Genomic DNA, 26,931 nt, shown 5'->3' with positions numbered 1-26,931 from the left:
CGATTTTAATGTCTTCACTTCATCACCAAAGCCACATGTCAGTACATTATAAAATTATATTATAAACATTATAAAATTATTTTTAAAAAGACGGTTCAATCCTGGTTTGTAGGTTTTAAATCAGGTTTATTTTGTACATTAACATAACAGACAATATCCACACAGCAGTGGATATTAATGTATATTCTGTCACATTTACCGTGCAAAAACAGTGCTTAAAAAATCTTAAATGTGCATTGTGTGTGTGCATGTACCTGCTGTATGTGTGCATGAACTTTGTATTGACATTGTGTTGGACTCATCATCGCAGAAAGGCTTGAATTAACTCCACAACAAATACATCAAATAATCATTGGGAAAGGTTTCACCGTAGTATTTCTCACAAATGTTACGAGGCTGAGACACTTTGACAGGCACGTAGGAACGGTGGGTGGGCAGAACTAGCATTAAAGGCACTGGCAACAAAAACAGCTACATAGTATTCAGAGCAGCAAATGTTAATATTCTGAAAGGTATAATAAATAATCTGATGGGTGTTTTTAGCTGAAACTTTACAGACGCATTCTGGAGACACAAAAGACTCATCTTAAATCTTGAAAAAGGCGTAGGTGCCCTTTTTAGGAAACTTGCTGTTAACCAGCTTACAGCTTTTTGTAGAATTTTCTGCATTTTTTACCATTAAAATCACATAATTTTTTAAGTAATAGTTTAGATTTAAAAACCTTTTAATATAAAACTGATATATCAAATATAGGTAATATTTTACACTATTGTGGTTTTTATTGCTATTATTAACATACGTTCATCCTTGGTGAGCAAAGGAGACTTCTTGCAAAAACATGTATATAAAGCATTTTCAGTTTTTCACTTTTTATGTTACCGTAAATTTAGCACAAATTTACTTTGTCATTGGCAAAGCATTACTAAATTTCACATTATTGTCAATAAGGAGGCAGCACAGTGGCATAGTAGGTAGCACAATCGCATTACAGCAAGAAGGTCGCTGGTTCAAGCCCAGGCTGGGTCAGTTTCTGTGTGGAGTTTGCTTGTTATCTCTGTGTTCGTGTGGTTTTCCTTTGAGTGCTTCGGTTTCCCCAACAGTCAAAAGACATGGGGTATGGGTGAATTGGGTAGGCTAAATTGGCCATAGTGTATGTGTGTAAATGAGTGTATATGGGTGATTCCCAGTGATGAGTTGCGGCTGGAAGGGCATCCACTGCGTAAAACATATGCTGGATAAGTTGGTGGTTTATTCCACTTTGGCGACTCCAGGTTAATAAAGGGACTAAGCCGAAAAGAAATTTAATAAATGAATGGATGTCAATAAGGATGAATTATATTTACTGATAATAAAATGTAAAACAAGATTATGTTATCATATTCATCACAACCTTGACTTTTTTGATATGAAATGTAAATATTATTTAATATTTCTATTTAAAAATATCAACATTAATTCAGTGTTTGCTCGAGTTTTTCCATGTTCATCCTCTGACGACACTGTCCAGTCACAGTAACGCCTGCCAGGGGGAAATTGTAGTGTGGGTATTAGTGCAATTTCTCACGGCTACATTTATAATCCATCGATCGTGCAGAATCTTTTTTTGGACACTGACTTTGTGCAATATCAGCTGTCCGCCTGCCATGTCAATACTTGGCCTGCAGTGGGGCATCATATTGATTTAGCTGTTGCCAACTGTTGAGTGGCTACAGGTTAATGTTCTCTGGTGGAGTGAAGATGTTTTCATGTCAGAGAATGAAGGATAATGCAGAGAGAGAAAGAAGAGCCGTTGTGTCTATATATTATATTATATTATATTATATTATATTATATTATATTATATTATATTATATTATATTATATTATATTATATTATTTTTCTAATTTTAACAATTAATTTATATTTACATTTATATTTTTTAAAAATGTTTTATAATAAAACAAAGAAAAAACATCTCTAAAAACACAGTGTTATATTTGTGTTCCATAAGTTATGTTGCAAAATCATATGGTTCATCCTTACCATTGAGCCCTGACCAGTACACACCCTTTTAAATCAACCAAAAAAAGAGTTTTGTTCTATGTTTGATTCTAGATTTCAAAACCATAGAGTAGACACATAATGAAGAGAGCAGTCAGATGATGGAGCAGATGGTGTAATGCTTGTGGTCTTCTGTGGTCTTCAGTGCCCATCCTCCTCCTCTTTTTTTTGTGTATTTTTGTGTTGGGTGGGGCTGCTATTGATCCCTGGCTGTGCTGTGTGCCGTAGCTCGTGCCAGTGTGTGTGATTAATGTGGACGTCACGGCGGCGGGACTGAATGAGGCTACGGAGCACAGGCGGTCTGAGCCGCCAAAAGCTTCCTCCCTCACCATGTGTGCAGACGCCCCTCATTACTGAACACTTATCAAGCCTACATGAGAGATTAGGCAGGCCCAGTCACAGCCAGCACCAGAGCCATCCTGTCTCTTCCTTCCCTTCACTCTTGCTTCTACACTTTCTCTTCCTGCTAACGCTATTGCCTTTTCCTTTTGGTTGGTAGCTTCCACCGCTCTCTCTCTCCCCCTCCTGATCTTTCCAGATGTTGCTCAGCAGCCCCATGAGAACCCCAGCGATGGGAGATGTATTAATACATCCTATTGATTAGATCAGGACCCCTGACAGTCATTTGCAGAGATACCATCTGGCTGCTGTTCCAATGCCTTCACCCAAACAGGACGTGACACCTTATTAATCTCCACCGCCACTCTATAGACGCTTCGGCTTTTGCGCACAGAAGCCGGGCTCTGTCGGAGTGGCAAGCGGAGATGCAGGCGGACCTGAAGGGTGCAAGAAATTAAGGTTATTACACAAATTGAGCCATATGGTCCAAATATTTCAGAGCTGAAATTTACTAGGCAATAAAAATTGCTCCTGCCTTCCTAATGGTGTAAATTACAGTTTAACCATGGCTCTAATGATGTCCTTCTGCTGCCTGTAACCACTCTAACATGAAGGACATTGTTTAAAAAATGCACTGGAAAAAAAAAAAGAAACGAAGGGAGGGGTTGAAACTCGGGCAGCATGTTTACAATCTGTTAGTTTATCATTAAGAGCACAGTGAAGAGTGCATAAACATGATGGCGGCGCGTTGGACCGTGTCTTTGTGTGGACTCTCATATACACACTATTGAAGTGGAGCTGAATGATCCGAGCAGAACCGCTAGCAGCTCGTTTGGGCCCTCGTTTGAGCCCGCGCTCATTTGCTGAAAGGACAAACAGAGGGGAGCTCCCGACGGTCTGGGGATTTTGATTGTGGATTCCACTGGAGTTTTAATCTCATTCAGAGTTTCAGAACAGGCTGTTAATGCAATAGTCTCAGTCTTTTATATCTGGTGTGGTTGTGGACGTGCTCTATATACCAAGGTGTGCAAGGAGTGTGCAAGTTCAAACCTGGCCTGTGTCATAATATAATCTTGTCATCCCAGTTGTTTTGATTCAGTTTTCCTCTCTCTTTGTGAATGGGCTCAAATGGATTTTGTAAACTGGTTTGCATATTAGCCAAAAATGTATGATTCTATAATACCTTGACACTGGTTTTTATGTGAAGAGTTCAGATGCATAAGTGCCACCTGAATTTCCCCTCTAAAATCAGCATTTTGATTATGTTTATGTTCAATTATTTAACTTTAAATGCAATGAAAATAACCTAGTTTTGCCATAAAAGTGAAATAACTGAATCTATGCACAAGAGCATGAGAAAAAGATCATTTTAGAACTCATTTTAGGCACTTAGGGTTTTTTTTTTTTTTTTTTTTTTTTTTTTGCATCTGAAGTCTTTATGTATTTGCTAGGGTAAGCATATACTGCAAAAGGTGCAGTGTACAATGTACTCATATTTGATTTTTACTCACAATTTCTTTAAAGTGGACCTATTATGCAAAAATCACTTTTAAAAGGGGTTTGAACACAGTTGTGTGGCAACAGACTGTGAATATAACCAGCATCTAATAGTAAAAATTCATTAGTTCTACATTTTACAATCACACTTGATAAAAATAGTCTGCAGAAACACTTTGATTGGCATTCTCCCTTTGTACATGTTTCCCCAAAAGGGGAAAGCCCCACCCATTAGTGACGATCTCTCCCTCATTAGCATAAGATGTTTATCTTGTTTTTAAGTCAGCCATTATGCTGACACATGGGTATTTATAGCTCCGCTCTCTTTTGAAAAGAGCACAATCTCATTTGAATTTAAAATTACAGTTGCAAAAATGGCACAATTTGAATCTAAACCTAAAAGGGGCAGTCTCAAAGAGTTATAAAGCATTTTTGTGGGGTATTTCGAGCTGAAACCTCCCATACATATTCTTTAGGTATCAGACACTTATTTTACATCTTGTAAAAAGCGATGTAATAGGTCCTCTTAAGCACAATTGTTTTATAATTAAAGCTCATTTTCACTGCATTGTACAGCTCCATTCAGTTTGGTATGGCTCACTATTCTCTGAATTCCATACCTATTACTTTTTTTGTACCTCCTTGAGTAAGGTTTCAAGCAAGTTGTCCCATTATTACCATGACATAAAATAAATATGACCCAGGACCACAAAAACAACATTTTTGTCTATTGGTAATATAAATACCCATGCAACATCAGACCAGTGGTGCAGGGTTACAATTACAGTGCTGATTACCAATTACATCAGGAGAATAATCACTACCAACATCATAGGATTTGCAACATGAGATACCAAACACTATATTTAAATGGCTAGCAGCAGCCATTGCTGAATTGTTGGTTTGCACAACTAAACAATTTTAATACCACCGCAAGAAAAAGACAACTGAAATGACAGCATTGTGGTCAGTAGAGGAGTTTCAGATGATACTCTCATAGGTAGCTAAAGAGTTGATCTAGTGAAAACTGCCTAGGACAACCCAGAATGAAAGCACTGCAGTAGAAGAAGCGCAAATACACTGGGAAAAAAAGGATTCAAAGATGATTCTTTGATTTGCAACTTTTTTTTAGTTAAGTGGTTGTAAACTATTTATTTGGGTTGATTTTAAACAAATTAAGGTCAACATTACTAACTGTGATTTGTTTGTTTAAATTCAACACATATGAAACAGACATCATTTTTTTCAGTGTATAGTATTAATTCTACCAATTTTAACTGGATCTAAACTGCTGTGGAATCTAAATTGAGCCAGGCAAACACAGAGCCATGTCAGACTATAGTATACCGTGCAGTGTAGAAACAACTTAAGTTTATTTACAATATGGCAACACTGAAGGTGTTTTTTTTAACAAAATCAAAGAACAAGTGAAAAGGCAGTGCGTTTTTTTCTAGGTTTAGATTTAGGGTTGTTTTTTTAGGGTTAATGTTGGTCTAGGGTTAGTGTCGTTTAGATTCGTTAGGTTAGGGTTACGTTTGTTTTGTTAATGATAGTTTTTTTTACTAAATGCTAAGTTGTCTGAAACACAGTTTTAGAAATGGATGAGATGGAGAAAAAAATAACAATCTACTAATATAGTAGTAGCTCATATCTTTTGGAGAAGTGCAAACACTACTCAAGGGTTCATCTGTAGTGCACATGTGTTGAGTGCTCTGTAACCTACACATACTGTAAAACATATTTAGTATACTATGTGATTTAGCTTGGTCCTGCCTAATAAAAATGCTAAAAAAGGCAGTAGGTAAACAGAATAAAAGTGCGATACACACACACTTAAGTCTGCTTTTATATTGTCAAGAATCTGCTTTGTTTTGTAGTACTGCACAAACACTCTGGGAGTGCCTGTCAAATCTAATTTCTGATTTAAAGAGCTAAAGTTAGTGGCACACTTGACTGCGTGTGCTTTTATTTTCTGAATACGAGTTCCATCATTCACATTCCTGATTGTCAGACACACTCAGAGGAGGTAAACGGTACTTTCCTCAGCTTCTGTATGTCTGTGTTTGCATGCATGAGGGGTTTGCTTCATCAGACATCAGCCCGGTCTGGAGAACAGCTCAGTGATTCAAGAGCTCTCAGTTTGATTGAGGCCTGGGCTGAACAGAACTTTACATCCAAACCACAAATAATTAATAGTGTCAAGGCATCTTAGGACCCGGGCTGTTGTTAGTACTGCTAAAAAAAAGATGAATGTTTCAAAATGATGGTCTTAACTCTGTAACCTTTTCAAAAGTTAAAATAAGGTTTATGCAGGGACAAGAGCGATGGTTGTGATACTAAAGTTCACCAACAATGAAAATTCATCCTCTTATGTCATCCCCTAAACTTGTTTGACTTTCATTCTCCTGCAAATCATAAAAAGGTAAATTGACAAATGTGTCTCTGGAGTTTTTATCTATTCATTTGTTTAGGGTAATGTTTTGTTTTGGATTAGGGTTAGGATTGTTCTGTTGTGGTTAATTAGGCTCAGGGTTGTTTTGTTTGGGAAGGGTTAGGGTTTTGTTTTATTAGTGTTTGGATCTTTGACTTGTTTTGTTAGGGTTAAGGTTATTGGGATTTGTTCGTAAGTAGTTGTTTTTTGTTAGTTTTTTTTTTCATTAGCGTAGTTAGATTATGTTTTTTAGACTTTTTTTAGGGTAAAGGTTATTGGGATTTGTTTGTTAGTTGATTTTTGTTTTGTATTGTTGTTTTTTTTTTTTTTTCCATTTGGGTTGTTAAGTTTGAGGTTAAGTTATTAAGTTTGTTGTCGGATAAGTTTTTATGGTCCCACTTTATATTAAGTGTCCTTAACGATTATCTATTTACATCATAAAATAAATACAATGTACTTACTGTGTTTATAATGTATTTGAGAACACTTGTGGTGCTTTTGAGTTGGGATAGAGGTTGGGTTATGGACAGGTTTCGTGGCATGGGTAGGTTTAAAGGTGGGTTAAGGTTTAAGGGATGGTCAACAGTGTATTTACAAATGTAATTACAAAAGTTAATTACAGATGTAATTACATACATGTATTTAATCAAGCATAAGTACACAGTAAACAGTACACAGTATTTACACAATAAGTACATTGTAACAAACTATTAGTTCCTGTGTCAGTACATATTAGTTAAGGCCACTTAATATAAAGTGGGACCGTTTTTATTTAATGTTGTTTTGATTTGTTATAGGGTAATTTTTTGCATTTTAAACTTTACATTTTTGGGAAGGATTAGGGTTGTATATGTTCTTAAAGTCAGAAATATGACTAATGGTTAGTTTTTTTGAATAAAATATGTTTTTTTGAGGATTAGGTTTAATGTTTTATGAATTTTGCTTTGGTAATTTATTTCTTTTTGTTTGTTTCTTTCTTTTTCTCATTTAAAAAATAGTATTGGATCTGTTTATGGTTTTAAGTACCCGTCCATACCAATGCCAGATTTTTGTCCTTGGCAAGTATTTACAATTCTAATATCTGAATAGGAACAACCCTAATTAGTTTATTTGGTCACCCATTATTTTGATGGTCCGTTAGTTGAATTTAAGTTACATTGCAGCTAATTAACATTAGATTATCAGTAGGCTGTTAGGTTGAGGTTGGGGTTAGTGTTAGTGTAAGTTGATATGTACTTGCAAAGTTTCTAATAGTCAAGTAAATGTCCGATGAATGACCAGCATTAGCAGATATTAAGCAGACAGTCTACTAATATTCAACTGGACCATCAAAATAAAGGGTTAGCTTTTTTTTTTTAAAGTCACAAGTTGTGTATAACAATATATGAATAATTGCAATTGTTTTGGGGGGGGGGACAAAATAGTTTTTTTAGGATCAGGGTTATTTTAAAATGATTAATGTTTTGGTCGTTTGGGGTTTTTTTGTTTTTGTTTTTTTCTTTGTTTTTTGGGGTTAGTGTTTTGTTGTTGTTTTCATTTAGAGCTTAAAGAAGGGTTGTTAAAGAATTTAAGAGTTGTGTTTTAGGGTTATGTTTATGGTGTTTTTTTAAGGTTAAGCCTGGAGTTAGTGTTGTTTAGTGTTGATGTGATTTGTTAGGGTTCTTTATTGGGTTTTGTTTGTTTGTTTGTTTGTTTGTTTGTTTGTTTGTTTGTTTGTTTGTTTGTTTGTTTGTTTGTGGTGTTTAATGTTGTTTTAGACTCCAAAAAAATAAATAAATAAATTTTATGGTAAGGATGAACCAGAAGCATTTTCTATACAAGTAAAAATATATTGTACTTTTTCAGAAATAATAAATCAAAATTGAGGATTGTTTTCTTTAAAACAAGCCAAATAATCTTATATTATTTACTTATAAATATTAGTGAGGTTAGTGGAATTATTTTGTTTTCAGATTAGTTTAATTGGCTCACTGCAGATTATTTAGCATGTTTTAAGGGAATATTGACTTAATTTAGACCAATTATTTCTGAAAAACAAGTTAGTATTAATACTTGAAATAAGACAAAACCTCTAAGTAAGATTTTTTTATTTATTTTTATTTTTTTTGCAGTGTGTGGATTTGCAGTAAATTGAAGCATACTTGCAAAAAAACCTGATTATTACATATTCAGCTATGATTGATAAGATTTAAAACAAAAAGCTTAGTTGCATCATTTTATCTGCCTAAAAATCTTAAAAGAGATGAGTGTGGAGTTACTAAAAACGTGTCCAGTGGCTCAACTTTGCCAAAGGCTCCATTTGAAGCTTTTTGATGAGGCATTTCCCGGGCCCTATAGCTGTTAGCGTGATCCTAATAAAATCCAGCTCGGGCTGAAGTCAGCAGTGGCGGGCCGGGACAGTATGTCTACTGTATGCAAATGAAGCAGTCCCACACCTTTGAAGGGTCAGGAATCTCCACTTTCATCTAATCAGCATAATTGTTGTGACAAATCCACATGGTTATTCTTAATTAAAATCATCCCCTGGCCCAAGCAGCCCCCAGCGCTGTCACAGGAAATAACACATATGTAAGCAGCTGATGAGACAAGGGAGACCTGTGCTCGGTTGAAAGAGGAAAGAAAAGGGGGCTTTAAAAGACTTCTTTCCCTTTACAAATGACTGATTCCCAGAGCTAACTCTAAATGTGCGGATACCTCTTTAATGTTTAAAACAGCGAGGCTTCTTTCTCACTCAATTACAGGAAGTCCCAATTCAGGGCTTTTGTCCTGGAGAAAATGCTAACTGCTGTAGAAGTTCACCGATTCCAACAAATTCTTATGATTCTAACGTCATTGTCCTGCAATTTTATATAGCAAGCAGTGTTTGCTAATATAAATGAGTGTTTTTTTATTATTTGCTACAATTTATCAATGTAAATACAGAGTCTTTTTTATCATTATCATTATTTAAACACCTGATTCATTCCCTTGTGTGATCCTGTGATGCTATAAATTTGATCATTTCTTGTACGCCCGATCTGTGCATACCCGAAAGGCAGCATAACCAATTCTCTTAATCAAAACTTAAACACTTCCCATTTTAGGGATCTGTGCCATAAACATTTATTTGGAAATCTATAACAAAAATCAATTCTCTTAGTCGCTTTTTAATGGCTGCCTTGAGTATCCTGGATGAGCGAGCGCCTGCTTGTTAATGTCTTGGTTCTCATGTTTAGGAAAGTGTTTGATAGCATTGCCATCTAGGGGCAGGATATAAGTCTCTGTGCTGAAATAAAGTGAGATGAAACAGCTGTCTCTATTGACAATGTGCATATGTTTGCTGGTTTATAGTCCAAATGTTCTCGATTTTTCAACCACGTAAAAAGGTAGCGCTTTAAATGCTTCAGTGCCTCCCAGCGATGTAATGGATTGGGGTGTAAAATCTGCATAGGGATGGTAGAAAGGGGGGTTGTAGGTTTACTGTTGATGGTGAGAATTATGTGCAGTGTGTTTTGTTTTGTTTTTCTAGTCAAATTAAATTTTATTTTCAAAGAATGAATAATTCAAATGTTAAAAACAAGTACAGTAGGCTCATAGACGGGGGGTTTGGGTGGTTTGAAAAACTCCCCCTCTGACAAAGTCCAGAATTTGGCCCCTACATGAGCTCATTTGTCCCATTTTTGACTACTATACCATCATAAATTGTGAAAATAATCGATAGAGGAAGGCTTTAATGCAATTATTTTATTATTCAAATGGCCAAATTCTGACTGAGGAAAATTGAATGAGCTGGCAAGTTTATTTGTTTTAACAGATCCTAATTGTTTTTGTTTTTTTTTTTTGATTTTTTTATTTTTTTATAAAGAAATCTAAATGCTAATCTCATGACATTATTAATAACTTACAGTTTAAATGCAAATTAAAGTAGAATTGTAAAATCGTAGAAAATATTTTGGTACATCAAAAAGTGGGGTTACCATCCGACAAGCAAATCCAGCCATGCTTAGTTCTTAAAATATCTCTAAAAGGCAGTATTTCAACCTCATAAATGAACAAAAATGAGGGGAATAACTGCAAAAAAGTCAACTTTTTGAGAGAAAAGAACCACCACTTTCAATAGCCTGAGTAAACATTTAAATATTCAGCATGAATGATGGTATTATATTCTTTCATGTCAATGATTTAATATTTTATTTTATGAACTGAAAAGTGATATGGTTATATTATTATTATGAAGGCATAATAGTGATGAGTAGTGAATAATGAATTTAATTAATAATGAAATAAAAAGTTGCTGTTGCCGTTTTATGCCGTTTTTATATATCAAGGCCAAGGCCAAAATTATTTAATCATACCCTTTGTTTGAGCTTGTAATATAAATAGTTTATATATACTCAAGCCTGAAATTATTTACACCCCGGGGGGTAGAACTTTTAATAAAATGTTATTTTTTATTAATAATTTAATTAACCTTCTGGGACAGTAGACAGTAGTTAGAATTTTTGTTTTAAAAAAAAATTGTATTGGCATTTTTTCATAGAATTTTTATATAATGCATTTAATTAGTAAATGCATATATTGCATATTATTATTATTATTATTGTTGTTGTTGTTGTTATTATTATTACTTTTGTTATTATTATTATTATTATTATTATTATTATTATTGTTATTGTTATTGTTATTACTATTGTTGTTGTTGTTGTTATTATTGTTATTATTATTACTATTGTTGTTATTGTTATTATTATTATTATTACTATTGTTATTGTTATTATTATTATTACTATTGTTATTATTATTATTATTGTTGTTGTTGTTGTTATTATTATTACTATTGTTGTTGTTGATATTATTACTATTATTATTATTATTATTATTATTATTATTATTATTATTACTATTATTATTAAAAGGTGATTATAGTTTTGTTATGTAAATTTTCTCTGTTAACAACATACACTAACCCTAGCCCTTATATGTTTGTTCCTATTGTGTTGCAGGGTAATGTTTTTCAGGCTTATGTGTTTGGTTTAGAGCCTTACACCACATATAATATTCGTGTGGAGGCAGTAAATGGAGCAGGTCAGGTGTCAAGTCCCTGGACCACCATTCGAACCCTAGAAGCCTCTCCGAGTGGCCTGGCCAACTTCAGCGTTGAGAGAAGAGAACATGGCCGAGCTCTGCTGCTGCAGTGGGCAGAACCTGCTTCTCCTAATGGAGTCATCAAAGTATGTAATCCTTCATTACATTATAACAATCACGCTTCAGAATCACCCCTCATTTAACACATTCTTCTCCACAGATGTACAACATCTTCAATGAGGACAACTTGGAGTTTAGCGGCCTCGCACGCCAATTCCTCTTCCGCCGTCTGGAGCCCTACACAGTGTACACACTCATTTTGGAAGCTTGCACTGAAGCAGGCTGCACCAGAACTGCTCCTCAACGGGTCACCACAGAAGAGGCCATCCCATCCTCTCAACCAGCCCCCACAGTCTATCAGGTACATTCCCGCAGTGTGGAGCTCTTCTGGTCTCCACCAGCCCAGCCCAATGGCAGGATCCTGCAGTACCAGCTTCTGGCTGTACGTCTGGAGGATGGCAGGGTGCGCAGTGATGAAGATGACTCCTTGAGAGCCAAGATCGTCTTTATCCAGAACAACACCCAGGCTAACAGCTTCTCCTATAATATGTCTGGCCTCCTGCCCTGGAGCAGGTACAAGTTTCGTGTGCGTGTCTCAAATGCGGCAGGGTTTACTGATAGCCCCTGGCTTACGGTTCAAACCAAACAAGCTCCTCCAAGAGGACTGGCTCCTCCGTCTGTCAGTCACATAGAGGGCAAGCCTAATGAAGTCTTCGTAGCTTGGACGCCTCCATTGGAGCCCAATGGGGTTCTTCTCACCTACAGGATTCAGAGGGATAACATTGGCTTTCATTTCAGCTTTGATTCGAGTGTGTTCAACTACACAGATGTGGATTTAAACGCATACACTCTCTACAGTTATGCAATCATTGCCTGTACCGTGGCAGGATGTGTTACAAGTGGTCCGACACAAATCAGGACGCTAGAAGGCGCCCCTGCTACTGTGGAGTCTCCTAAATTGTCTGGCGTCACATCCTATTCACTCAATGTGTCTTGGACTGTTCCATCCTTCCAGAATGGGGAGATTGTGGTGTATATTCTCAAAGTTAACAATGATGAGGTCTACCGTGGAAAACGGTTAAGCGTTCAAGTTTTGGATCTTCAGCCTCATGTTTCCTACAGCATCATCTTGACGGCCTGCACCAATGGAGGCTGCACTTCGAGTTCTCCTATTCTAATCCAGACAAGAGAAGCTCCGCCCTCAGGGATGCCTGCTCCTACTCTTAAAGTCACAGGTCCTGAATCAGTGGAGGTCACATGGAGAGAGCCTGTTCATCCTAATGGAGTGATCATGGGATACGAGCTCCGTCGAAACGGGAGCCTCATATACACTGGTACTGACACTCGTTATCATGACTTCACCTTGCTGCCCAGCGTGGAGTACAGCTACACCATCACTGCCAATAACAGCGAGGGCGCCACTACCAGTCCTCCAGCGGTGGCCCGCACTCAACCATCAGCGCCCTCTGGTGTTGCTCCACCCAGATTACAGGCTCTGGGGCCATTCAGTGTTATGGTGAAGTGGGACCCTCCTGCAAGACCTAACGGTGTCATCATCAGTTATTCGCTTTACAAACGGGACCCAGCTGAGACCAATGTGAAACGTTTTGTTTTTGCGTCACACCACAGTGCCTTCCAGAGCCGGAGTTTCTCTCTTAACACACTAAAGCCCTATTACAGGTACAAAACCAGAATGCATCATTTTCACATACTGTTTTCGATACATTTTGGTACAGGCAAATGTAGACACGACACTAAAAATATAAAACATAATTAATTTATTAAAACAGGTCAATTTACAATTTACAAAATTAATTATATAAACATAAGAAGCATCTTTTCTTTCTTTTTTTCGGTATATGTAAGCTCTTTAGTCACTTTAGTATTTCTAATGCAAAAATATTATAAATATCTTAACCATGAATTTTCTTATTTATGGTTTTTATATGCAGGAAAAAATAGTAAATGACTTTACATTAATAATAATTATTATTATTATAAAGTATTATATATGAAATAATATTATTATCAATAACGTTGCAGTAGGTGATTTTTTTTTAAACATTTTTGTTGTGCTGGATGAAAGTCTTTTCATATTCCAATAGTACTAATTAAAGTAAATAATCTAAATGTATTTATATGTATTTTTATATTCTGGGTAAGGCATAGGACTAAAAAAATGTTCATCCAATTAAGTATTGTTGGGCCCATAATTCTAATAAGTAGCCCAAACTGTTTGTCAGCAAATGTAGATTTGAACAACTGCGCCCCCGTTCACGCAGATCTGTCGATGTGCGTTCACGCAGGCTGCGATCACGTGAACACGAGTGAAAGCGCTAAAAAAACAAATGCTCAATCAAAACTTTTTAAAATCCTGAATCAATGTTGGAGTTACTTTTGAACGCTGAAGGAAGGACCACACCATGAATGATTCATTTCTTTTAGACAGGTAATGTTGAAAAATCTATTTAACACTTGCAAATCTTATGTAGATTGTGTTGTTTTACGAATGGGCTACATGCACAGAAGTGTTGTTCAGCCACTGAAATCTTCCAACGAAAGATTGATGTGACTATTTTCAGTTTCATAAGGGACATTTTATTGCATCGATAATGTAGATTTTTATTTAGCTTACCAACAAAACAGCAGTAAATAGCGCTATTCCGCCTAGCCTGCTTTACAGAGCTGAAGTTGCTTTTATATTCACATTGATTCATTTTTAAAGAACGACAACCTGTGACACGCTCCCTATATTGTTTACCATGATACTCTGATTATTCGGTCTGAAGTAGCATGTAAGTATGGCTTAATAATAAGTGTAATTTCTGCACGTCGCCAGCCAACCACTAAGCAAGACTACTACAGTTTTCACTTTAGAACCAAGCGTGTGAGAGAGTAAGCCTGATGAGTGAGACTGATGAGAGAATGATGAAAAGTTTTGCTTGCTAAAAACGTGCTAGATATAATACAGTTTTTTGTTTAGAATTGTAGTATTATAAAGTAACTGTAAAGTTTTCTAATTGGCGAGTGACATGATCTAGTGGGTCTCGGTCATCTTTAATTAGCATGTTCGCGATTTCAGGAGGCGTGGCACTGGACGACAGGGGAGGGATTGTATTTGAAAGATAATATGCTAACCAGTTAGAATTTAGACAGATTAGATTTTTGTATTCTTTAATAGAATAAAATTGTTTTAATGCTTGAATGCTAAGAATTTAAGTTGAAAGTGTATAAACTGATACAAATTTAGTTGTTTCAGTTTGCTCTTGGTTAATTTTTGATGCAAATAAATGCAGCAAATAAAAATGAATGCTTGAAGCATCTTCAGATACTCTACAAATATGCTTTAAAATTAATACCTGTAAGTTGCAACTCATATTACTGTATACACTGACTGCACTAAAGACAGATACACTGATAAAATATAAAAGGAGAAAAAGAGAGACGAAGAAATAATTGCAAAAAAAAACAATGCTTACACCATTTTTAGATACATTCATTCATTTTATTTACAGTTTAGTACCTTAATTAATTAGGGTTTGCCACAGCGGAATGAACCGCCAACTTATCCATTAAATGTTTTAAGCAGCGGATTCCCTTCCAGCTGCAATCCAGTACTGGAAAACATCCATACAAACTCATTCACACACAAATACACAACAGACAATTAAGCTTACTCAATTCAGCAGTTGCGCATGACATTGGACTGTGGGGGAAACCGGAGAACATGGAGGAAACCCATGCCAATATGTGGAGAACATATAAACTCCTCACAGAAATGCCAACTGACCCAGTCAAAGCTCGAACCTGCGACCTTCTTGCGACCACTACCTGCTGCACCACCGTGCTGCCCCATTTTTAGATACAAATGTGCTTTTTTAATTAATACCATAAAGTTGCGGCTCATATTACAGTATACATTGACTGCACTAAAGACAGACATGCTGATAAATAAAAAAAATAAATAAATGAGCAAAGCAGGCATTAGAGAGCTGAATGGAGAATCTTAGAGGAGAGACGAAATCAACCTTGAGCCTTTTCTAATGTTTCCATCCTTGGTAAATTCAAAGACGGTCAGAAGGAGGAGGCTCTCAAATGAGGGATGACTAAAGTCTGGAGCTGTTGTACGTATGTTGAAGTGAAAACCCAGATAAGTGGGGTGATGATAATGGTTCATCAACATTATCAACTCGCCACTCATTGCCTCTTTCAGACGACCTTCCCTTTATTCTCCTGCTCTCCTCTCTTCTCTCCCTTTTCTCCTTCAGTCCATCGCCGGTGACCTTCTGAAGGAGAAAACTGCTCTCTGTTCCGCTGATAAATAACACACTTTTTTAATGGGATAAGCCCAAAAAAGGATCAGAATTAGGATCCAGTTGTCTTTTTTTTAAAAGGCATAATGTAATTCAAAATGTATTACACATTATTATTGCTATTGAAATAATGCTGTAATAATGATATTAAAATGAAATAAATGCTGAAATAATGATATTAAAAAAAGTTAATTTATGTTTGTTGACATCTCAGTATGGAAATAACTGAAATTAAAACAGAAATAATAATTCATTAAACCTAAAAAAAAAACTACAACTAAACATTTAGAGAAAAAAAACTCAGAAAACTTAACAGCAAAGTTCAGAAATGCTGCCTTGGAAAAAAATTAAGTTTGTTGACTTCTCAGTACAAAAAAAATCTAAAATTAAAACAGAAATAATAAAAGATTAAGCATTAAATCTACCAAAGAATTAAATTAAATTAAATTAAATTAAATTAAATTAAATTAAATTAAATTAAATTAAATTAAATTAAATTAAATTAAATTAAATTAAACTAAATTAAATTAAATTAAATTAAAAAACAACAACCAGAAAACATAATTCAGAAATGTTAGTTGCAATTTAATTTAATCTAATTTAACAAAAAAATAAAAAACAAAAAAAACTTAATTAAAAATGCTAATTTTGTGGAAAATTTTAGTTTGTTCACATGTCAGTAGTTAGATTAAAACAGAAATAATAATACATTAAACCTAAAAAAAAAAATTACACAAAAAAAATGTAAATAAAAGATAATACGTGAGAATTAAACTGTATGTAAACTATATAATATTTTATCACTAAAATAAGTGTTTGATAATTATGTATGTTTATAAAATGTATTATTATTTCATATTTATTTGCCATATTAATATAATGAATTGTTATGTTACCATAATTTATTGAATAATTATTTTGATTGTCAATATTTATTTCCAGATATGAGGTCAGAGTGGAGGCCTGTTCTCTGTTAGGCTGTGCTGCCAGTGACTGGTCTTCAATACAGACGCTTGAATCGCCCCCTGCTGGTCAACCTGCCCCATTGCTGGAGCTGCAAACCAACCCTAAAGGCCTACAGACCGTCTTTCTGCTGTCCTGGTCTCCTCCCACCGAACCCAATGGGAAACTTCTGCACTATGAGCTCTACCGAAAACACCTCTCAGACATGGAGAGCAGATCTGTAACTACACTGGTTTACAGCGACTCCTCAACCTCCTGCCATGATGACAAACTCCAGCCCTACACTGCCTATGAATACCAGGTTTGACTCCCTGAATTTAACTGAATTTAAAAGTAATGTTTTCTAGTGTGTTTAAGTTTGAGGTTTTATGCGTAATTTACTGCTTTACAGAGAGAATGATCAGAGTTAAATAGTTTTTTATATTTATATACAGTTGAGTGAGAATTATTAGCCCCAATTTGATTTTTTTTTTCTTTTTAAATATTTCCCAAATTATGTTTTACAGAGCAAGGAAATTTTCACAGTATGTCTGATAATATTTTTTCTTCTGGAGAAAGTCTTATTTAATTTATTTCAGCTAGTATAAAAGCAGTTTTTACATTTTTAATAAACAGTTTAAAGACAAAATTATTAGCCCCTTTAAGCTATATTTTTTCCGATAGTCTACAAAACAAAACTTTTACATTTTTTTCTACAAAACAAATAACTTGCCTAATTACCCTAACCTGCCTAGTTAACCTAATTAACCTAGTTAAGCCTTTAAATGTCACTTTAACCTGTCTTGAAAATATCTAGTCAAATATTATTTACTGTCATTATGGCAAAGAGAAGATAAATCAGTTATTAGAAATGAGTTATTAAAACCATTATGTTTAGAAATGTGTTGAAAAAGAAATGTCTCCCTGTTAAACAGAAATTGGGGGAAAAATAAACAGGGGGTCTACTAATAATTCTGACTTTAACTGTATATTGTTTACATTCTGTGTTAGAGAGTTGTGGTCAGGTCAGGGGTGCCCAAACTTTTTTATGAAGGGCCAAAACCAAACTTGATTGAGGCTAGTGGGCCAAAGGTACATATAATTGTCATGGGTAATTTCCTAGTAATGATGTTTAGAAATGATATAAAACACTGCTTTATATTAACTAATACTGTTTTTTATTTACATTTAATAATTACAATAAAAAAATGATCTAGTTTATAGTAGAGCTAGTTTTTGCCTTGGTTTGCTTGTTGATGTCTTCTACATAGTCCTCTATTCATCGAGTGACAGTATTTACATTTTTAAAAAGCTGATTCATTTACAACTTTTAGTTGAAACATTTAATTTCAGTTTGCTTTTTTTTTGCTCAGCAATGAAACAAACTAAAAAGTTACGTTAGAAATGACTCTCTGTGTTAATGGCGTTCCTCTCAACCCTCTCCATTATACTCACTCTCATCTCAGATAAAATGGTGGCCCAAATCAAAGGTTACAATGGGCCAACTTCGGTAACATCTGTGCCCAAAAGTGCCCTTCCAGCAGCAACCCATCACTGAGAAACATCCATACACATCCATTCACACACATACACAATGGACAATTTAGCTTACACAATTCAACTTTACTGCATGTCTTTGGACTTGTGGGGGAAACCACAGCACCTGGAGGAAACCCACGCAAACACAGGGAGAACATGCAAATAAATGCCAACTGACCCAGCCAAGGTTCGATTCTGCGAACTTTTTGCTGTAAGGGGAACGTGCTACTTACTGCGCCACTGTGACACTCTAATTAGCTTTTATTTGTATATATTTTTTATTTACATTTTTTATGTTATTATTTATTTAAATTATATTTTTACATTTACAGCTTTATCAAATAATCTTATATTACCATTATTATATTAAATATTAATTAAATGTATGAAGTATTTATTTATTTATTTATTTATTTTAATATATTTTAATTGTTATAAAATATAGTTGTTGATATTATATTGATATTATCAATATATTTATTGTTTTTTACATAATTTTTTATTTGACAGATTTTTTCCCCATAATTTTAGTCCAACTCTTTGTTAGCAATAAGAACACACTGTTATTATTATATCTAATGATGTAACAAAGTCCGAAATAATGTCTAGATTGTATATTATATAATATTTTCTTTTTTATTACCATACAAGTGGACATAAGCATCTAAATATGAGCAACAAGTTTGGATTTTTACAGTTTTTTAACTGGCAATTAAAGGAGAAATGCAAATTTCAGTATACTATGATACACAATATATTTTACTATGCCAATTAGTTCACAGAAAAAATAAACTACAAATAACAGTTCTTCATATTATTTAGTAATTACTATTTTTATTTACTTTAGTATTTGAATAATATGTTAGCATGAAAGCACGTTTTATTGGCTGTCACATATAAAAGCTTTTCCTTTTTTACAGTATGCTTAAAAATATATATTTTCTCCTTACACATACTTCACTTTCGGACACTACTGTATTGCATATTTATGAAATCATACCTCATTCATTCATTCATTCATTTATTTTCGGCTTAGTCCCTTTATTAATCTGGGGTGGATGCTCTTCCAGCTGCAACCCATCACTGGGAAACACCCACACACTCTCATTCACACGCATACTCTACGGACAATTCAGCTTACCTAATTCGCCTATAGTATCTTGTGGGGGAAACCGGAGCACCCAGAGGAAACCCACGCGAACATGGGAAGAACATGCAAACTCCACACAGAAATGCCAACTGACCCAGACGAGGCTCAAACCAGTGACCTTCTTGCTGTGAGGCGATCATGCTACCCACTGCGCCACCGTGACACCTTAAACCCTAACTCTAATGCTGCATAACATTTTACTGTAAACCTGCATCTAAACATGATTAAATCCTCCATATAAATCCGCTCCTCCAGGACTATTTAATAAGCATGATTATGTGTTTCTGCAGTGTTTACCTTCTCTCCTTCTTGTAGACAAGCATTTAATCTAACTCACCATATTCCTCGCACCGCTGTCCCCTTACGAGACCTTTCTTAATTGACAGCCTAGCCTTTGGAGCAAAATAACATTAGCATTTGACTGTCAGGCCTGAGAGGCGTGAGCTGATCAGGGCTAAATTGATAGAGTTTGCCTGATTGTTCCATCTTATTTATGAGCGGTAATTTATGACAGCTGGCGGGCGGAGCTGAGTGATGACGGACAGGCGACAGGGACATTAATCTGGGCTTGGCTGAACGCTGACGATTACGATCGAAGCCATTGAATTAGCTGTTAGGCCTCCCAAATGTACAAGTATTGGAAAGACCTTTTAATGCCTATTGGCTTTCCTCAGGGAGCTTGCTAACTATACTGGATGTGTCATTGAACGTATGTCTGAGTCTGCTTATTTAACGGTGTGAAAATGGTGTCATTATGTTTAAAGGGTTAGTTCATTGCAAAAAATGAAAATTTTGATGTCACATCATTGTGTCGTTTCAAGTCTATAAGAAATTACATTTTTGAAAAATCTGAGAGATTTCTGTCTCTTCACGTGCCTGATGCTTCAAAAGGTTTGTTAATAGATCAAACTATTAATCTATGGACCCTTTTCACAAGAAAAATTACGCGTTTAACGGGCATCATTATCTTAAATCCTTGAAAGTTTTTATTATTTAGATATTTTAAAAAATGTATAAAAATTTATATGCATCTATGTTTGTATAATATCATCTTAGTGAACCACCGCTTATATTAATTATATCTAATGCAGCGTCTGGGGCTGAGAGTAAATTTGACGTCGTCAGTCTCAATTTTTTTTCTTTTTCTGAAAGTCTTTAAACACTGTTGTGGCTTTTTTCTTTTATTATTTCAGCAAACAGGTTTTTTTTAAAAATGATTTGTTGTACTCTCCCATTCACTGCACTCTAAGCGCACCCAACTATGATGAATTTCGCTGCTGAGAAACCCAAACAATGTGAAAAGGGTCTACAGTAATAAAACACATTTAATTTTTATGATTTAATGTTTCATTATTAAATTTTATTTGCACACAACCAAAAGCAGGTTGAGAGTAGCAGGGATTAATATTTTAACCCTCTACCGCACGCATTATGATAAATCTATTTTAAGAAATATTTGACTGTTTTTCTTTTCTTAAAACAATTTAACTTGAAGTGCTGTAAAAAAAAATTTTTTAAAAATTGGAAAAGTTTCTACTTAAAAGTTCACAGCTGACCTTGCTAGCTAGCTAACCCAATGCAATATTGCACGTTCCACTATTGGAGAGTGTTGCTATTTGGTAACACACACATTTGATCGATTTACAAAAAACTAATTTGATAAAAACGTTTTAAGCTGTGAATATGTCATCATATCTTACTGGAAGTGATGTTTCAGATTTTTTTGTGGATCTGACATAATTTGATCCTTTGTTTCTATTGATGTTTACATTTGCATTCAGCAACTACTCACAATAAACACCAGTCTGTCACAAATCGTGCTACAGAAAACACAGCATGTCATGTGACTTAACCAAAGCACATCATTGGCTACTCTAAGGTCTTCTCTTTCTAACTAAAATTTTTGATGTTGGTCTTTAAGAAACTGTGGCGGGGAAATTAATATAAGTATCGTTGGCATATGGTGACACCGTGCAGTGGAGGGTTAAACAGTCATTTTGGCAGCCCCAGTTTCAGTTCAAGTTAGCAGGTTTATAGCATGTATTTTAAAATGTGCTGTTTGATAAACTACACATTAAAAATGCTGGGTTTGCTTTACCCAAAGTTGGGTCATAATCACACTCAACCATTAAGTAAAATATATTTTAAATACAAATAATTGCATACTTTTTTTTTTGGAATGTGACCAAAACATTAACAACAGCTCTGAAAAGCACACAATTTATCTGTTGGTCAGACGCACATGAAAGTGATATTTGTTACAAACACTGCAAGTTACTTTTGTCGCTCTTGACCCATAAAAGGAAAAACCCGTACATAAAGGCTATCATTCTGATTCTTTCCCAGTACAAATTACTTAAACTGGCAGAGTTAAAGTGTTAATTCACCTAAAAAAAATTTATTCTGTTATTAATTACTGACCCTTATGTCGCTCCAAACCCCTGAGATCTTTGTTTGTCTTCTATTTTGTCAAATTTAAGAGCTCCCTCATCCTCCATAAACAGCGAGACTCATTAAAGGTCTAGAAAAATTACCAAAAAAATACTCAAAACAGACTATGTCCCTCTATCAAAATATTATAATCCTATGAAAATACTTTTGTGTTACATCAAACAAAAATAATGACTTTATTCAACAGTTTCTACTCCTCAGTGTTGGTATATTGTGTGCCTTCATGAGAAGACAATCCCAGACAATATGTCAGTGGCAAAAATTAGCATGTCATGTGAACATGCACCATGTACTGACACTGATGTGCAGAAACTAAATATAGTGATAATGTCTCTTTATAGCATCTGTACTAAACCTCTTGATTAATGTTTTATATATAATGTTTATAATGATTTATTCTTCTTTTTTCATATTTTTAAATATTTTCAAGCATCAGTAGTTTGGGATGAGAACACTTATAGTGAAGAAACAGAAATCTGAAAGAAAATATGGGTTGCCATGAAGACCAATCAATGCTGAAAGGACTTGAATTTCTGGATGAACTAGCCCTATTTTTGTCCTAAAGTCATGAAGTTGTTACGCCTTGTTGTTTCATTTTGCTCGTTCTAACACAAGGGCATGTGTCCCTGTGAAATCAAGCCCATCCCATGTTAAGAGGCTACATATTTTATTGACACTTTTATGTCAAATCTTAATTAGTCTAGTGCTCATAACAGAAAAGGGAACTTTTGGCCCTGTGTCCATGACTGGGGGGCGTGTCCACGGCCAATGAGAGCCTGTCTCCGGGCAGATTCAGCTCTGTGGTGAACACCCACATCCATTAGAGCTCGCTCATGAAATACTTTTATTTTCCTGTGTTAATTACAGCTCTGTATGCAAGTGCTCCTGTGGCAATAAAACGTCTGCGCCCACACACAAGGGCATGAAGATGTCCTGGCTGACTCCACTTTAAAACGCAGCGGCCATATCTCTTTTTACCAAATTCCTATCTGGGAATCGCAATGATTTATCAGTGAGAAATTAAGGTTATCGCACTTCTTTGTCCTGCGATCATTCATAAGGCGGCTTTTCGGCACAAGCCAAGCGTCCGTCACTCTTTCTTCCTCACTGTCTTCCTGCCAACGTGACCTTTTCTCTCTTCGGGTGACACGAGGCTGTTTCTGCGTCCGCTTTCCTTGGCTTCTGTCACCCCTTAACACCTCCATCGCCCCCCCTTCGAAACGTCCAGTTGTCAGTTTGGCAGAGGAACGAGTTGGGATGGGAATGTAAAATCAGCCAGTGTCTCGTGCAGTCCGTGTGTATTGCCACTTAGATCTATCATCTGGATTGATCACGGTGTAATTGCCTATTATTGAGGCTAATTTAACCCTATCCACAGGAACATCCATCTGCCGCCGCTATTATAACTGACAATCTACAAATTACTTACTCATGCAAATAGCGACCCCGGCTGACCTTTTCCTACTCTTCCTGTGTAATTATACAAACAGCTCGTCTAGTAAATAAGATTACTTCACCTTTCCATGTGTTCATTTACTCCTTGATGAAGGTGAAATTTAATTTTCATGTAGATTCGGGCTGGAGTGATTGTGTAATGGATGCTGATGTTTTGGCTCTTAATGACAGCAGGACTACTGACTCCTCGAAGTAGGTGAATGGGTAGTTTCATTTCGCGAAAGGCGCCAGGTGGGTGCATCAGGTGAAGGTGACTCCTGTTTAGGAGAGGATGGGGCCGAGTCTCCGTTCTGTCTGCTGGGCCACTGCAGAGCCGTGTCGCTATCAGGTCTGATTTTACCACCGGCTCCGCAGGTGTTAGAGAGACCACAAACGTCTTGATATATTCACCTGTAGCTTTGCATGTAGCAAGTTCTTTCCTTTCTATATGGTTAGACTCAGGGCTTGACATTAACTTTTTTGATCACCAGCCACTGTGGCTAGTAGATTTCCAACATTACTAGCCACTTAGCATTTTCACTAGCCACAATTTTGTTGTTGGGAAAATGTATTTAATGTGCATAAATAAGACTTTGATATGCTAAAATTACTTGATTTACATTTTGGTATGTGCACATGCCTCCTTATTTGTTTCACTTTTTGTGTGTCGTGTATGAGCTTGCTCAGTAAGCATGAGCAAATGGGTCATGGTTTCAAAGTGTCGTATTATAATTTGTTTTTATTTCACATCACTTTCCAGACTTCAAAATGAAGGATACCAAATTTATCTCTGACCACACCGAACATAAATAATTATTATTTCTTAGCCACAAATTTTAAATGTGTCAAAACAAGCAACAAAATAATTGCTTTATACTAATACTTTTTTTTTAACAAAGCATTTCTTAAAAAGACAAAAAATAAACAATTGATATTTAAAAAATATATTGTCGCATTGTTAGAACGTTCCACTGCTAGAATTAACAGAGCTAAACCCCATACAATCAAAGCATAGTCCGATTTTATTGAGAAAATTTCTTATATAATAACTAGTTAATTCTCACCCCAGAGCTTTTTTTTTTCTGTGTATTGTTATTCATTTATTATTTTATTGTCTTTATTATTATTATTATTTGTAATTTCTTTATGTATTTTTATTTAATGCAAACCCTGGCTTGTATATAGTTGTTGCTAGCTATGTATGCTGGCTTTGTTCTGCAATAAACAAATAATCAAAAAAATATATATATATTGTCATGTATCTAAAATATGCACAGTAATTTGTCCTGGCTAAAGGTCCCAGATCACCAGTTAACTACACAAAAATAGGAAGCTAATCTCATATTAGAGCAATGTTATTTAAAAGGGTGATAATTAAACCATATTAACAAAAATAACTGTAAGCAAAAGAAAGAAGGTGAAAAACACACCATGTGTGATAATGAAAGGATGATCACACGCACACGGTTAATGTTAGGCCAATTAATAATCTGTTCAAACAATGATTAAAGTGAAAGCAACTGGTGCTGGAGCTCTTGAAAGCAACAAGACAGTCGGGTACATAAGCATAAGTTTTTGTCTAGTCTATTTGAAAGAAAACCGATCACACCAGTTGCGTATCCAGGCACAGTTGCTTCACGCAAGGAAATGGGAGCGCACACGCGTTTTAAACTGTCATGCGCATTACATCAGCTGTTGGTGCAAGTTATCATTCTCTCATTCAGTATTCACCTGCTTTCTTTTGCTCACGCAAACAATTATTTTTGTCAGTCGTGTTGCTTCTATATTCTAAGATTACATTTGTATGAATATTAAGCCATCCTTACATCGAACACTGCTTTTAAGAAAACTACAATTTAAAATATATTTTCAACCAGCCAAAGTGGCTAGTGATGGTGGCTGTCTAACCGGCCACAGCTGAAATCTTCCCGCATTTGCAAAAGTCCATCTTATCAGTTATTAATTTCTTATTTAAAGTCTATTTAAGAGAAGTATTTGTTAAGTATTAAGTATGTAATGTTTTTAAAATAAATACTATTGCTGTTGTAATTTTTGCTTTCACTTTTTCCTCATGGAATTAACTTTTTTTGTATCTGACCTTAAATAATAATTAACAGCAATAATATTTATTTTTATAATATATGGTGTTCAATGATTGTACCTGATTCGACGTACATGATGTACCTGATTTGGTTGTTTTGTTGATGATTATGTACCTGATTTTGTTGTTTTAGGTATGGGCTGTAAACTCAGCAGGTCGTGCAGGGAGTCCGTGGGCTCAGGGTCACACAGGTCCAGCTCCTCCAGAGGGCATCAGCTCACCTAAATTCCTGTACATATATGCCACCTCAGCTGTGGTGGATATCAGTCCACCAACAAAACCAAACGGCATCATCAGTCTCTACAGAGTCTTTGCACAAAACAAAGACTCATACCAGCTGGTACATAATACACAATTTATGATTGTTTTACAGATATACTGTTCACTCCACTAATAATGGAACCCTTGATAACAAAGGTTGGGAGAAATGGTCTTTATAGTTATAGAGAGTTGGTCTTTAGTTGTACTTCATCATTGGGAACAAACAATTGAAAACACATTTTCATTTTAATACAGTATCAAAAATAAAAATAGTTTAAAGTTTAAACCCATTTATATTTGATATTTTTTGTACCCTGGGTGATTAGGAACAGAAATTGTTTATCTTTCTCATGCCAAACATACTCTGTCATTTATCACAATGGGTAAAACTAAAGATAAATTATTTAAAATTGCACACTGAATCTTTGTTTTGACGGAAAACTTTCATCCGTCATAAAAAAGCGGAAAAAAACTGTATCCGAAAAAGCATTTTAAGAGGTATTTTGACAGTTCAGAGCCACCATTCAAGCGAAAAGCTAAATACAGAATGCTGTCATTTGAGCTACAGATAACTTTATGACAAACACAGTGCATAAAATAAAGACCCCATACAGTATATGTTGAAGAACCCATATATGCTGGATTCAGTGACTGATGTGTTTGATGTGTGTGTCCATTTGATGTACTGCTCACAAACATAATAGAAAGCATGATCCGTTTTCGGTTTGTTGCTTCAACACATCAACGTGCCCATCTATTATAATGTCCATAGGTATATAGGTATAGGTGCCAGTCTCTGTTCAGGATTTGTTTACACACGGGAATGTGTGAAGAATCACAAACAATGTATCAAAATTCCACTGATTTCCTAAAATAAACTTTGCATTTGGGCATAATCCAGCGCAGCTTTTTGATTAGGAGGGGAACTTTCCTTCCTCTCTATCAGTATTGGGTGAACACAATATGCAGCCTATTCTTCTTTCTTTTTCTATTTAGGAGAAGAGAGAAGAACATATTATCACTGCTTGAACTGACTCTGAAACGTTTTGCGTTTTTTGTAATGGATTAATTAATACGCATCCAACTCAGTGTGCAAGGTTTGTTTATGTGACAAATTTGTTCCATATGACTAGGACAAAAACGCATACAAACATTTCGGACTTCAATGTGCAAAGGCCTTACAAGTTATTGAGTTCCTCAAAAATTAAATAAGAAATGTGGACATAAGAAAGTGGCTCTAAAAAGTAGTAAAACACTAAAAATGCCTGTTAGGAGTTAGTAGTGTTAGGGTTGGAGTTAGGGTTAAC

General features: G+C 35.3%; 1 protein-coding gene across 2 annotated transcripts in view; it reads left to right on the top strand.

The window, feature by feature from the left end:
- Positions 1–26,931, top strand: part of ush2a (Usher syndrome 2A (autosomal recessive, mild)) — a 412,815-nt gene that overhangs the window by 365,905 nt on the left and 19,979 nt on the right. For both annotated transcript variants that reach the window (XM_087290677.1, XM_087290676.1), the window contains exons 62-65: positions 11,292–11,519; positions 11,594–13,113; positions 16,689–17,010; positions 25,497–25,703. In XM_087290677.1, the coding sequence (XP_087146803.1) occupies positions 11,292–11,519; positions 11,594–13,113; positions 16,689–17,010; positions 25,497–25,703 (2,277 nt within the window). The remainder of the gene's footprint in view (positions 1–11,291; positions 11,520–11,593; positions 13,114–16,688; positions 17,011–25,496; positions 25,704–26,931) is intronic.

This window comes from Danio rerio, chromosome 17 (assembly GCF_052040795.2).
Source record: "Danio rerio strain M-AB ecotype USA chromosome 17, GRCz13ab, whole genome shotgun sequence".
NCBI lineage: Eukaryota > Metazoa > Chordata > Actinopteri > Cypriniformes > Danionidae > Danio > Danio rerio.
Note: the sequence above shows the minus strand (reverse complement) of the source record. Positions and strands in the feature narration are given on the sequence as shown.